Source organism: Ricinus communis, chromosome 6, assembly GCF_019578655.1.
Source record: "Ricinus communis isolate WT05 ecotype wild-type chromosome 6, ASM1957865v1, whole genome shotgun sequence".
Lineage (NCBI taxonomy): Eukaryota > Viridiplantae > Streptophyta > Magnoliopsida > Malpighiales > Euphorbiaceae > Ricinus > Ricinus communis.
Window position 1 is genome coordinate 22,038,598 of NC_063261.1, and position 16,124 is coordinate 22,054,721.

General features: G+C 28.2%; 1 protein-coding gene across 1 annotated transcript; it reads right to left on the reverse strand.

Annotated features, from left to right (window-relative positions):
* Window positions 1–794: 794 nt before the first annotated feature.
* On the reverse strand, window positions 795–6,210 carry LOC8261035 (cytochrome P450 90A1). Its single transcript, XM_048375468.1, has 8 exons — window positions 5,385–6,210; window positions 4,766–4,915; window positions 4,015–4,260; window positions 1,797–1,883; window positions 1,593–1,671; window positions 1,339–1,445; window positions 1,121–1,251; window positions 795–1,018 (listed from the first exon to the last, which is right to left on the reverse strand). Exons 1-8 carry the CDS (start codon window positions 5,898–5,900, stop codon window positions 916–918), a joined length of 1,419 nt encoding a protein of 472 aa, XP_048231425.1. The 5' UTR covers window positions 5,901–6,210; the 3' UTR covers window positions 795–915.
* Between the last annotated feature and the right edge of the window lie 9,914 nt (window positions 6,211–16,124).

Genomic DNA, 16,124 nt, shown 5'->3' on the forward strand with positions numbered 1-16,124 from the left:
CAAGTACATATGAGAGTTCTATATTTTGTATGCGTAGCTAGAGTTTGATGAACTTGTACTTGGACGAAATGAATTAACAATTTCTTCTCCCATCACCCTTCTTACTCCGTTCCGTCTCGAGCTCAACACTTTTTGAATTCTTATACCGTCTGCTGTCCTCCTACACAATCATGAGATTTTCAAGATTCGTTTCTGGTTCCCTTTTGACAGTTGAATTTGTTCTTACTTCTTACTTCTATTGCTTCTTTTCCTTCTCTAATAAGCTATGACCTAGTGAACATGTTTTGGAAGGGAAAAGAGAAGTAAGAGAAGTAAGCAAGTTTCGCTAAGACATTCACTGCTTTGCTCATTTTAATTTATTTCACATGCAGCTATATGTGCAGCTGATGTTCTTTTGTCAATGTTGCATGGATGAGTTGCAGCTTTTAGTTTTGACATATACCATTAAATAATTGCAGTATGACCAGTGCTGTGGCTAACCTTTACAAGGTATGATATTGATTTAAGGCTACGATTAGAGCTATTAGAAATTTGTTTATATATTTTGTGTAATTAGTGAACTGGCAATACCCTTGTTAGGTAAATTGAGGGTCCCTTCCCCCTAAATATTAATTAGTGTTAAGCGGCTCATAGAAGCTAAAACTCTATCCCTATCAACTCCGTTGCCCTAATGAGAAATAGAAATGATTGCCTCCTGCTTTCATGTTGGAGGCAAATGATGCCTGCTTGCGCACTACCTCTCTACTAATCATTGATTCCACAACGCAGAATGCATGTTAATTAGATAATTTACATATGCTAACTCTATTACTGTAGTTTTATTTGGGTTCAATAGCAAAAGGATTACAGGCTGTTCTAACATTCTCTTTTTAATCATCCTCTTTCTCCCTTTTATCACTTACTCTCTGTCATAATCTAACTCTTTACATCGCTTCGTCGCTGCACGTTGATTGGGTACCGTTTCTGTGTTCTGGTCGTCGGAAAGAAAACCAACTTATCTTCCTCTGCAGGAACCCAACTGTTTTTTCAGGAATCAAAGGCGTTAGCAAACGGATTTTTATTTTGTATACTTGCATATGCAATGAAAGTATATGAACTGAAAGCTCAAAAATTTCGATACCTGAACCGAGTGACTAGATGATGCAGGAAAACAGAGAGTTCTACTCTAGCTAGTTCATAACCTGGGCAGAGTCTTGGTCCTCCTCCAAATGGAGTGAACACATTCCCTGGACATGTTACTCCTGAATTGTTCTATTCAGTTGAAAAGCATAGCAGCAATTAGTTTTATGTACTGAATATGCAAAAATGTGCACTCACTTATGATCTTAACAGATTTACCTGCCATCTCCATGGATTGAAAGATCGAGCATCTTTGAAGTGATCATGATCTAAATGTACAGCTCGAAATGAAGCAAAAACTTTCCATCCCTTAGGGATTGTGTAACCTGTAATGAGTTGATAGAAATTTTAGAGATAAAGAGGGTTTTATAATAATGTCCTGCATTTTCTCAACATTACATGTGAAAGTGATTCCCATTAATGATATAATCAGTACAGTGGTACCATTAATAAGCAGTTTTTTTTTTTCGGACCTTTTATATTGATGTCTGTCATTGCTCGTCTAAATACCCCACTAATTATGTTTGCTACTCTCAGTGTCTCATTAACAACCTGAAAGAAGAGCATAAGAAATTTCAAAAGATTGAAGAGTAAAAAAAGAAAGAAAGCTACATCAACATCAAAGCTTTTATAATCTCCAGTAATGGGCTCTCAATGGCCATTAAAAGTGTACTTACACATTGAGTGAAAGGCATTGACTTGTAATCACTCCACTCTAGAGCTTCTCCTTCACTTTTCTTTGCCCTAATCCCTTCATGCTCCTCCTGTCAAAAAAAAAAATGTATAATATTAGTAACTCATATAAGAAAGAAACTTGTTCTTTCTTTAACTTTTTTTTTTCATGGAGAAAAACACAATGATTTGTTTTTTTAACAATAATAAGCCTAAGGGGAATGAATGTGGTGGCTGTAGTCATTATCCAAAATGGGCTAGCAATAACTGTGGGCTCTCACATTGGCCCCATCCATGTCTATGGAGAATTGAGATTGGACAGCCTTAGCAATCTCCATCACAATCATATAAATATTATTGCTATCCATTGTGGGTCAATTTTAAAATTCTTATTTTTTATTTGTTCTAAATTTTTAGAGAAAATACAATTTTCTCTACTTCTCTTAAAAATAGGATTCTAAAAGCAGCTAATAAATAACGAATGGCATAAACAATGCCAAATTGACCCACAATGAATAATAAGTTGGAATAGTATTGGTTTAATCAATTTGGAAAAGGATTGAGGCTGGCCCAAGAGGCTGCTGGCCTAGGACCTATGATAATCATGTGATGCAGTAGGGTATAGGCACATCTGATCCAAACTCAAAAGCGAAAATATATTTAAAAAGCCCAGTTTAATATATACTATCCACCTAACAAAACAAAGATTAGGATTTCACCTCAGGATGTAGTAGGGTGGTCAAATGATCATGTGGTGGTGAGGTGAGCCCCATTACTCAACACTGATTCAAGGATAATCCAACAGTGCATATTCACCCATCACCCATTCTAAAATCTAAAAACCAATACCAAGAATGTAGCATCACGGCCGTTGGATTACCCTTCCCTTGAAATCAGCACCACACATTTCCCAAGGAATACGAAGATGCTTGCACAAATAAGTATCATTTATTATTAATATTATGACCAAAATGACCCTGGAGAAGGCCTAGCCTGATGAGGATCATTTCAATAGGAAGACAAAATGGTCAAAAAGGCCAACAGAGTGATCAGAATTGCAGAGAGAAGATAATAAGGCGTGCAGTTTGGGGAAAGGTATCATTTTGTCCAGTTAGACGAATGTTGGGTTTCTACTTTGACTTCTATTTATATATTTTTTCCTTCTCATTTCTGTGTATTTTTGCCGCTACTTTTGACCAACATTATGCCAAGTGCCAACACACATATTCACTTTTACTAGACCCAAAATTAGTTTATATATATGATTAATTCAACATATTATTAAAATTGATAAATGATGGATATAGTTATCATTTATTATCTAGTGGACAATATAAGAAACTTAAAATGTGACACAATTAAAGTATAAAATAAATTAATTTTATTCAAGAATTATAACCAAAAAAAAAAACAAACTAAACTTGCATTATGCTATATAAGTTGGCATTTCATTACCCTTTTCTAATCTCATAGGAAATGTAATATAAAAAGATAATTAAATGGTTTGAAAAACAAATAAAAAAAAAGAATTATATCTTTTTCTATCTTCTAGAAGGATGTAAGGGTTACACGTATGATTTTTAATTGTAATTAGTGAGAAAAGAAATGTAATAATCTTGATAATCTAATTAGCTAGAAATTATCTTTCTTTTGCTAACAGCATAATGACATCATGTCTAAGCAAGAAAGCACATATGATGCATTAATAATAGAAACCCACGGGCAAGAAATGGGATGTCCTTTCTTTCTTTTTTCTTGTTTGTACATGAAATGAACTCAAGAACTCCGTGTGGAAACTTAGCTTTATATAAGGTTTTTATAAAAATGGGTTCGGTACACACATGCATCATCATGTGCAAAGACAATGAAACAACCCATTTGATCTTTTTTGTTCTCTCTTTATCCTACCATCCAATGTGAATGGGTTGAGAATCTACCCCCTCTACATCATTATGGCAAAAATTTGGAACCCAACTTGATAACTCTACCTCAATGGGTCCCCTACATTCAACCTCACTTCTCTCCTCATTTTTTATTAATTCAAAATATTTATTCACAATAAATAAATTACACTCAATTATTAACCGAATTAAATTGAGTTTTTTTTTTGCTTTTATCTAATTATTACCATTTAAGGAATAGAAATTGAAAAGGTTTTGTACGACTCATTAGACATTTAATGAATATATATATTTGAAAAGAAAAAAAAGGTTAATTACATACCTTGAGCTGAGCCAGAGCGAGAGGTGTCTCAGTTAGGAACTTAACAGCAAGAGTCATAATAGTAGAGGTAGTTTCATAGCCGGCAACAAGTAGTGCCACCAAGAAATCCACTATTTCCTCATCGGAAAACCCATCATCGGCGGCTAGAAGAGCTCCTAACATGTCTTTCTTTCTTTCTCCTGACTCACTCTCTCTTCGTCTTTGCATCACTATCAGGCTTAATGCCTCTGCCACCTTAGTCCTAGCCTGCCATTTTTTTAACATTATAATTGACATTAGTAACTTTACAAAATAAATAAATTAATGATATAAGTGTGAATATTTTTTGGGTTTGCTATGGAAAAAGCCAAAGGAACAAAATAATCACTATATAAAAGAATAAATAAAGGTATTAGTAAAAGCTATATATTCATGTTGCAACTTTACAATGGAATGTTTCACCATATATCCGTATAAAATAAACAATATTAAAAAGACACCAATTTTTCGACCGTCAAATTATAGTAATTTCAATCAATGTAAATTCACTGTTGTAAGGACGGCTTTGTTGTCATTATAATAGGTGTTATTATATATATTTTTTTCATGTAGGGAGTGACAAGAAAGAAATTGTCATTTTCAATTTGCAATTGTTCTGTTGTATTTGATATTATCAAAATTTTCATTTCTTGATTTTCTTGGCAAACAAACAAAAAAGGGTACAAAAATAAAAGAATATATATATATGTATATCTTTTCTTATTTCTCTTACTTTGATAGCTCTTCGGTATGTGGTGGAGAATATAGGCAAAGGCACAGTGAAAAATCCTTCAATAACAAGAACGTACTCTTTCCTTAAACTCTCAGTCCACTCCCCTGGATCAAAGCTCATTAGTTGCTTCATTGTTAGCTCAAATGTTATCTGCCCAACAAAAAGGAAAACCCAATAAAAATTAGTCACTTAGAGAAAAGTCATCAATAGTAATAATCAAATCGAAGCTTCCAACTATAATAAAACAAATGTATACCAACAAAAAAGAAAAAGTAAAAAAAATAAATAAATAAAGAGATCATAAGATAACAAACATGACATTAGTACTCTAAATACTTTTATTTGCTAACATGCAAATTAAACATGTTTTGTCACCCACAATCATGGAAATCTGATTCATCACTAAAACCTTAATAATAATATTATTAATAATTAATAAAACCAGCTTAACATATAAGAAAATCTCATTCCATCACGTTACTAATATATAATTATGTTAGTGGTTAAACCAACATTTTCTTTTAATTATTTTGATTGGAGTTCAAAACTCAAAACATTTTTTTCATTCTATTAGATTTTATAGAAAAGAGAGGTTAATATATAGAGGGTACGTATATACCTTCTTGGCTTCTTCCATGAGAAAAACCCGGTCGGTCCAGCAATTCAAGTTGAGCCGAACCAACCGGTCTATATCAACCAAAAGATGATCTTTGATAATGGAAGAATTAGCAAAACTCATAGTTAAAGAATGCATTCTTTTATGCAAACTGCCCTTCATCAACAGCAAAGAATGTTTTCCTAGCAAATTTGATATCGAACTCGGATAACTCGACTCGAACAACTTCCCTTCGTTTTGCAAAATGAACCGGTTAGTCTCCGGGTCGGCGGAGAAAACCGTGGGTTCACCAAAAACATGGGTGGTAAACAAAGAACCGAATCTGTTCACTCGTTCATCTATAAACGGTTCAGGGTTCTCAGTCTTGTATGCTGATATAAGCTGCAGAGTTTCTCCAACAAAGGGTAGGCCAAAGTTGCCCGGCGGCAACCGGAGGCGGCGATGCCGGGATGTACGGTGGATAATAAAGATTACAAGTGAAAAAGAAAACAAGGAAAGAAAGAGGAAAACAAGTGCCATGAGAGGAGTATATAACAATATCTCTAGCCAAGTGTATATGTGTTATAGAAAGATAGTTCAAGAAATGGCAGGGTAGCTAACTGTATATATACACAGCTACAAGCATGTATGTACATATAGTGTATGCATAGAGAGAGAGAAAGTTTCAGAGGGCATTAATGGAGGAGAGAGAGAGAAAGAGGGAAACAAAAAAAACAGAGACACACGAGGGGAGGGGTATATCTGATAAAGGAATATCTGAGAGGTGAAGAAGGAGAAGAAGAAGAAGAAGAAGGGAAAAAGAGATAAATGTCGGATATTTTACCATATCCTGACTTCTCTCTTTCTCTCTCTCTTTATAGTCTTTTCATCAATGAAATTTATTTTTCTCTTTAAAATAATGATTTTTTTCTTTGTTTTCACTTTTTCAGTCTATTTTGTAAGGACTAGACTTGGAAAGAAGAATCGGAAAGTTATTATTCGGATTAATTACTCCATAAATCTTGTACTTACTTTTAAATTACTTTTGCTTGCTGCGACAGTTAATTATTATTATATAAGTTTTTATATAAATAATTTAATTTTATAACATAAAATAATATCTATCAAATATCTTTAACTATTTATATGTACTTATTTATATTTAGATATATTTATAAATTATATCTTATTAAACTATTAAATATTAAATAATAATACTAAAATTATCTAATTACATTACTAAAATTTAATAATTTATTCAATAAATTAAATTAAAACATGCTTTCTGATATAAAAAAGTTCATATTTTAACTTTAATAATTTTTATTGCAATATATAAATTTTAATAGTAAAGTAATCATGATTAAATAAAATTATAAGAGCTCGACTCTTTTCAAGGAAAAATAAAATATAAAAATTATGAATATTAAATTTTTAAGGTACAATAATAAAAAATTTAATATAATTATTAAATATTAAGATTTTAAATAATATTTTCTTCCTTGTTGCTTGATATATTGGCTTGAAGTCACTAATAATAAAATGAAAATAAATTCTTTAAATTGAAAATATCTCAAAATATTTATTTACATAATATAAAATTAAAATCTACAACAAATACATAAATACTACTCAACTTCATATATGTATATTTGATATAATAATTAGTTATACATAAAAAAGAATTGGTAGTTTGAAATAATTCACTTACAATAATTTTATTCATGAAGTATTATTATAAAACATTATTTTTTATGGATGCATGAATTAATACTTCAAAATTAAAAATATTTACCTTTTCTTTATAATTTTTTATTTCAATTTTTGTGAATATTTTTCTTGAATTATTTAGACTCTCTAATACATTGTCTATTTTGGAAAGAAGATCAAAAAGTTAATATTAGGATTAATTACCATATAAATCTTGTTATTACCTTTAGCACGTGATTTTCTTCCTTTTCTAATATTAATAATGTATTAATGAAAATTCAATAAGGATATTTTAATTGATTACTTTTTTAGAAGAAAAATGATATTCAATTAATGAAAATCAACAAGAATATTTTAATATAAAAGTAAAAATAAATATTAAATATCAAATAAAAAAATATAAATAAATTTATTTTTAACAATTATCAATCGTATTGATGGAGTAATAGATTTCAATTCTGCGAGAAAAAGGCTCCACTAGGTGGCACTAAGCCACATATCGATTTTAAAAATATGTTTTAATGAGTACGATTGTTTGAATATCAAATTTAATCTCTTTTTTTTCCATCAAGAAGAACTCAACATTCTCGTGGTGAAATATCATAAAACTCCTATAAAAAATAATTTAAAATTCTTTTAATCTATTTTGCCTATAATTTGTTATGTTTTTAACATGATATTTTTATTCTGTGGAAGGGTTAATATCCAACACTAATATACCAATACATTAATGGAGAATATATACCTGCAACAATATCCCTTCCATTGATGCAAATAGTCACTCCATTATTCTTCTTTTAAAAGAAAGAATTTAATTTGTAAACCTTTTATGATTTTCTCAAATACCATCATGCTTTTATTTATTTATATTCTGTTATTTGAATCTCTGACTATAAAGACTACTTTCCAAGAAAGTTCAATTTGGATATCCTTTACATGTGCAAAAGTTGGCTAGGCTAAGTTTTTAATTTTTCAAAATAAATATATATACTATTCAGATCCAAATCTTATAAGCTAAAAGTAAAATTTGAAAAAATAAAATATTTTGGCATATATATTTGGATTTAAGAGTGTTTAAAAGTGAAGATAATAGAAAAAAAAAAAAAAAGAGAAGAGAGAGGCATGTTGTGTCTTAATTTAAGGTATAAAATTAGATAAAATGTCATTAATATCTCTGATTTTGTCCTACCCAATTCCATTTGTTTGCAATCTCTAATAAAGAAAAAGTTTGGAAAACTTGGGCTTTTCTTCATAATTGTCATTTTTCAAAAGAGGGTTACCTTCATCTCTAAATAAATCACTCAAAATCTTTCCTTTTTATTGTCATTATTGATTCAATTTGCAATAAAAGAAGAACTAAGTTCATTATCATCCACCTCTTCTAACAAAACATATTAGTGTGTGAGTTCCCACATATAAAACTTCTAAAAAGATAAGCAAAGTAAGCTTATCAACAAGGCACGTGGCAAAAAAATAAAAAAATAAATAAAAGAGAGTATGATGCAATTATAGAGTTTGATATATTATTTTATTATATTTTAGCTTATTCTTTAAAAAAAATAAAAATTTGAGGTTATGATCCCATGTTCATCCACATGGTCCCCATAAGGGACGTTAATCTCTCAAATAATGATCCTTATAAGAAGAACCCACATCTCTTTATTTATTAATTAGGGGAATTGGAGAAGCTTTTTTTGATGGGTGAAGAATCATATCATGTGATTTTGCCCTTTCTTTCTCTCTCATAACTTTACTCCCTTGATTCACTTAATTCCCTTGTCAAAGACATCCTTAATTCCCACATTTCCCAACTAATGATTCTAAATCAAAACATTCTCCTAGCCAGCAAATCTTTAATTAATTAATGTCCTATTAATTGGAAGAAACTTGTGATCAATCATCATCACCATCCATCAACTCAAAAGGGAATTTTAATTTAATTTTATTTAATTTTATTTTATTTTATTGTGGAGAAGTATATATGTTGGAAGGTTTCTTGGTAGGTTAGATGTTATGAGACAAATCCTGATTTGTGAGATTTCTAGAGTGTATTTCATGGTTTTTGTTCTAAAGTTTAATTTATCTTATTGATTAGAGCTTCCTTTTTTTTTTTTTTTCTTTTTTTCCTATTCTTCTATCAAAGATGATAGGATGTATTTTAGTATTAAGGCTTTCTGAAATATTGGAATGTACCACCAATTTCTATGTTATTGCTTTACAATTAGGCCTATATGCCATCTTGCCCTAATCATTATGTTGGTTATTTTGTTTTTATTTTTCTCTATGATGGAGAAGAAAAAGTATATGTTCGTAATTTATGTGAAAAAATTTATTGTAATAATTCAAAATTATTAGTGTGATGTGACTTCATTATTTTTCTAGTCTTTCTAATAATTTTGTAATCAGTTAATTGATTCTCTTTTTAACTAAAAGTTTCATATTTATTTAATTGAGGGTTTTATATATATGCTGTATCTGATTTTAATTTTTTAAGTTCAAACTCTTAAATGAAAATCATTGCACCCATCTTTAAAATTGAGGAGCTGGCTAATTTGATTTTTTTTTTTAGAAAAAAAAATCTTACTCATTGAGTAGAAAGGGTGATAATTAATTTGCAATTGAGTCCAAAAGACACCAATTTCCATGAAAGGCCAATCTAAAACCTTTCTGTTTTGTCCCACGCATCCTCTCTTGAGCCACACTAACATCATTTTCATGCATTTACAATAAGCATATCAATATGCTATATATTTTTCATTTCCCATATCAATATGATAAATTTTTAAAAAATTCAAAATTTCTAAATTTCAACTAAGATAATAAAAATATATATTACAAAAAGTTCGTTATAATCAAACAAATATAGCTCGATCAACACTAAATTTATCTTAAAAGTTATAATAAAATTTTATATTTAGATTCGGCGAAACGAATTACCCGAAACAGAGTACTCCATTATAAAATTGTTGAAATGACTTATTTCCTTAGCCAAAAAAGAAACCAATTGGTTACTAGAATGACTAGCAGTAATAGATTTGGTAGTGATCCATGATACATAGATAGAAGAAGAGGCAGGCTTTACCAATAATTCAATATATAAAAATAAACATAATGTTGTCCCACAACAATATATTGAGAATCCAATTTGGTACAATGTCCGTGCATGCTTTATGATCCATATACATCAATTAAAATTAAAATAAATTTCAAGAATCATTTTACATATATTATTTTCTTGACCCTGGCTAGTAACATTTTCAGCCTTACATTTAGGGCAACCTGGATAATTAGCTCAATTTGCACGTCTCCTCTGCCGACAATACATTTTCTACCCAATTACTTTTAGATAAAATCGCTTTTAAATTCAATTGATACTGCGGTCGTTTTCAAACTGTTGGAATTCGAATTCGAATTTTATTTAAAGCTTATTAATAAAAATTAAATAAGATATAATGATGTGGAATTATGTTTAGATTTTTTTTAAGCAGCCTTCTTTTAAATAAAATCTATTAAATTTTTTTTATTCTGAATTAAATACTCAGATCATTAATAATTAGTCATCATAGTCTATTTTCTATTTCTTTTATAGGATTCTCAAAGTAGATGTAAATTAATTTCTTTATTCTAATTTCTACCATAAAAGGAATGTGAAAACCCTAAGAAATATTTTATTTTAGAGCAAGTTTTTTTAATTTTGAAAAAAGGAATATTGTTCTTTCTCTTTCAATTATAATCCATATATAAGAAACGTATACTTTTAAGAAATGAGCAGACAGGTTCATAATTGGACCACGAGAGGAAATGGCCAATTTGTTGTGCATAAATAAGTCACTGTACCAGCTGTGTAATGAGAGTGGATTAAAGGACCACATAATCTCATCAAATCTTTCAACCCATTTAATTCTTCTGCAATTTGGGGACAATATTATTCATTTCTATTGATTTCAATATCATTATGTTTCTTATATTTTTACGTGATTTACCCATATAAATATTTCTTTTTCTGATTTTCTTAATAAAAGCTTTTTGGGTAAAAATAAGAAATAATATTAATGTAAATGAATTAACTTTTAACAATAGAATTACCATATAAAACGTATTCTTAGAGTAAAAAAAAGTAATTTAATAGACCAAATACATGCATGAATACCTCAACTTGCATAAAAGAAAATATATTATTACTATCAACTTCAAATTAAACCTATCAGCATTTTAACTTGCGAAATTGTACCCATTGAGCACTTGACTTTGTATGTCTCACAAAAGTTGACTGATTGAAAAGAAAATTGACAATTGTGACTTCTAAATATCTAATTATGTCCTTAATTTTTTAAAATTATCTTTTTGATACCCTAAAAGAATGTTAATGTTCCATGATTTTTATATTTATTTGACCCCTATAAATGTTTCTTTATATTTCACCATCTTTATAAAGGTATAATGACATTAAAAATTTATATTTTTATGTCTAATTGTAAATTTGATCTATCTTTTTAATTCTTATTTAAATAGTTTGATTTGACTAATTGATTTCAATTATAGCTAAATTAAAATCTCTGTCAAAATAGAATGATGTAACAAATGACATGTCATTATATATTATCAATAACTTACATGTCACTGCCATATATATTTATACATCATGTATGAGTTGCCAATATCAGGTTATAATGAACAAAAAAATAAATGATGAGTGAAAATTATAATGTAGAAGAAAAAAGAAGGACGAAGTTATTTTTTTATTATTTTCGTCGTGATTTTATACATTAAGACAAATAATAGTGGTAAAATAAAAAGATATAGTATCTAAAGTAAGATGGCAATATCCAATTTAAACTAAAATTTTAATTTGACTATAATTGTAATTGATTAACCAAATCATATCATTTAAGTAAAAACTTAAAAGAAAAGCCAAATTTGTAATAGAAGACAAATATTTAAATTATATAAGAAATCTATCTTTGTGATCCCTAAAACTGAAACCTTCATCAATTACTAATTTTATCCAATATTCTATAATTAATTTTTTAAATTTCAGAATTTAGAATTAATTGAGTTGGATTTTTCTTTAATTACTTTAAGAAGTAGGAATGACAGCTATACTCATAATGATAACATATTATTACTATTATTACAACAACAATAATAATAATATTTTTATAATTTATAATATTTGAGATTCACAATAAATATATAAAATATTATAGTTATTATAGATATAAAAAATGATATTATATATCCTATGTCCTATGTTGTAGATTCTTAATTTAGTTATAAGTAGACAATTTTAATTTTACACATTAAAATAAGTATATTTAAGAAATTTTTTTATAAGGGTTAAAAAATATTTTATAAGAATTATGAAATATTAAAAACTGTGCATGAATGAAAAAGATATTTTAAAATAGTGTGAAATATCAAAAATTGTAAAGGAGCAAAGAAGAAAATCTACAAAATTATAGATTTAATTAAACATTTGATGTGTGAGACGTACAGGTCGACCTATCAGAAATAAAAGACAATAAGTTTAATTTTACTAGTTGAAATATGTAACAATTTCAACATCACATTTTATAATAATAATAAATTTTTTTCTATGCAAGTTGTTTTCTTTCAACAGTAATATATAATTGATTATAGTGTATTATTTTTCAAAAATAAAAAAGAAAAAATAAAAACGACTAGTACTAACAATTTTACTTAATATGATTATATAGATCTTTTTCGCACTCGAATATATAGTCTGAAATAAGATTTAAGCATTTTAATACAGCATTAACCTCAAACTAAGTTGAATTATTCAACTAAAACGTGATATGGGTAGTGTTATAGAAAATATAACTCATTCAATCTAAATTTTTGTAGTTTATTAAACTAATATTATAGTAAATTGGATGGTGCACATCTCATTATGCCATATGGACAAGAAAATAGGCATGCATGATAGTATGGACCATGGAAAAGCTTTCAAAGGTCTATTATATCTAAGTTGAAAATGATATTTGTAACTTTTATTACTTGACCATTAGACAAACTTTGAAAACAGAAAATCCTTTGAATGCTATGAATTATTATGCAGAATTTCTTTTAATTTGACAAAAATATGGGAAAGGTAGATAACCAATAATTGGCCTAACATGATAATACGTTTTTCTTCTCTCTTATATGATTGAGTTTGTGTATGGTTAGGTGATTGCATAATTGAGAGAAAATTCACTATTACATATTTGGTGAGATGAGCAATTCTCTATTCTAATTTGTATTTCATTAATATAAGGAATTTATAAGCACCACAAGGGTCACGTCCTAATTGATTAATTCATCCCATTATTTTCTGACAAAGAAATATTATATCTTTTTCTTTTCCAATTACAGAAAACAATTAAAATGCTTATATTTAATTTTTATCCCTTTAGTTAGTATTTTGTCATGCGGGTAAAAGGTTATGATAAGCCAATGCAAGGAGTAATATTATTAATTTTTTTATTTGATATATTAAATAAGTGTCTCTTATTTTCTCTTGATAATAAATTTTTTAAATAAATACTCTTTTTATCTTAAAATTATAATTTATTCCTAATTTATATATAAACTGAATTTTTTTAATATCAGTTATATTAACTAATGAGATATGTATTTAATATTTTAATTAATTGGCAATTAAAAATAATATATTTTTTGTGATAATCGTTTTCTTTGGGCCGGATAGAATGAAGAATCACAGAATTAGAAGAGAGAAGAGGAGAAGAGGGAGGGAAAAGAGTCAACTCTGATGGTCAGCCACGAGACACGAGGTCTGAGGAGCACACGTGTGGGCAGTAGGACTGATAAAAAATAGGTACAAATTCTTGAGAAGTGGTGTGTGCACTTTCCAATATATCCTCTCACTCTCTCTCTCTCTCTCTCTCTCTCTCTTCTCAGTCCACACGAATGGGTTTGTCAGAAATTGCACGTGTGCTTCCATTTAATGTAATGACACTGACTGTGAATATGAGAGAGAATTGATAAGGTACAACAACAAAACAACAACAACAAAGAGACACCCAACCCCCAACCCCCTTCACATGCATTTTGTTGCCTATCTCAACTTCTTCTATTCAGTCTATAATATAGAACTGTTTTAAAAAATTTTAGATAATATTTTATCACTAAATTAATTCTGAATGATAAATTGTATTTTTTTTTTAAAAAAATTTGATCTATAAACATCACATATTTAATCAATATAAGAAATTGAAATAGTATTTTACTATTTATAATAATTTTATATGTTATTTTTTTATATTAGTCAGATTAATTTTAAATATTAAATTAAAAATATTAAATTTTTTTAATGTGATCTATAACATTGTATATTAAAATGATATTATCAAATATATTATTAATTAATATTTTTTTAATTCATTCAATTATACTTGCCGTAAATATAAAATCTCACCTAGTGAGGAAGTAGGAATTTGAACTCAAGAGCAACCAATATTATCCCTTGAGGTACACTTCGAGTGTTTATTAATCATTATTTAAAGGTACTGTTTAATGTTATACATGTTACTTAAATAACTAACTAATTTACTGATAAGGTAATTCTATCATACCGGTGCATGGTTCTTTTATAATGTTTAATTTTAATCCCAATTTGTTGTATATTATGCATAATCTTTGTAAAACTAAACTCAGAATTTGTTTTTCTATTTGTATTTTGATATATATATATTTTTGTAATGGATGTAATCTGAAGTGCGTTCTTTCTTTTTTTCCTTGGATTCTGCCCTTTCAATTCACATTTCTCTCTCTATAATGAATGTCAAATGAGAGCAACATGGCAACCACCACCTTCTTCTCATGTTCTCTTGTATCTTTTACTTTCATTTTCTTTATAATGCACTTGCACATGTGCATGTGCTTGTCAATGCCTTCTATTGCGAAATATAAATATATATATATATATACACTTTGAGAAAAAAAATAGTAAAGAAAGCAAGTAATGAAGGGTACTAAAATGATGTATGTTGATTCACTTGTCAAGAGAAAAGGCATGCAAGTATCACGTTGCCAATGAGTTTTTGATCTAATTTTTAGAATATTTCATATTGAATTTGAAGCATCGAGAATCAAGTGATATTATATTAGAATTGATGCTGGGCAAAGATCATTATTTATTCTAATGCTTGTACTCTGTCGCCATTGATCGACTCATGCCTGCCTATTTAGGTTAATTTTATGTTGCATGCATTTAAAGGTAAAAGTTTCTTAAGCATTTCTTTTTTCCGGGAAAGTTGAAAAGAAACATGATCACGGTTAGGGTATACTCCTACTTCAAAGATATGTGGATTTCAAAAGGGTTAGCATATATAATTTATTCCATGAGTAGAATGCAGTTATATTATTATAATATTGTTAATTTGCTGATGTATAGAAGAAGAAAGTGCACTGCTCGAGTGAAGAATATATCTCATGTTTATAATATAATAGCAAAACTTTATTTAAAAAAAAAAACAGAAGAAGATAAAACAGTGTGCTTCATTAATAAAAATTGAAAATATTGCTATAGAATACATTGATATAAAGTTAAGAAGTTAGTCAAATAAAGAAAGGGGAAACTTTTATATGCCGTTTTAAGCAGCAAAGAAGAAAGATTGGGTCGACCAAAAGAGAAGAACTTGAGTTGAGATATTAATTGTTAAATGGGCTCATTTTGTCAACATAAAAAAGTTTATATGTAAACTCAAATTACCGTATCATCTATAAACTAAATCAATTGATACAGTGACATGCGGTTTATTTTTTTAATTATTATATTTTTATTAGTTAAATTATTTATAACTATTAACAACTTATAATTAAACTTTAACTAATTATATATTACCGTCCAATTATTTTAATTTATTGAATGATGCAGGCTGAATCTAAGTATATATATATATATATATATATATATATATTTTCATGTATACGGTGCCTAGAAAGAATCGTAAATTTTGAAATTATTAATTTAGATAATGGGTAGAGGATAATGATATGCATAATTGAAGATTGTAGTGGCATGGCATCTAC

Coding starts and splice junctions, on each gene's coding strand:
- LOC8261035 (XM_048375468.1), bottom strand. CDS start 5,900: ATGGCACTTGTTTTCCTCTTTCTTTCCTTGTTTTCTTTTTCACTTGTA. Junction 4,916..5,384: donor TCATGGAAGAAGCCAAGAAG/GTATATACGTAC, acceptor TTTGTTGGGCAG/ATAACATTTGAGCTAACAAT. Junction 1,446..1,592: donor GACAGACATCAATATAAAAG/GTCCGAAAAAAA, acceptor AACTCATTACAG/GTTACACAATCCCTAAGGGA.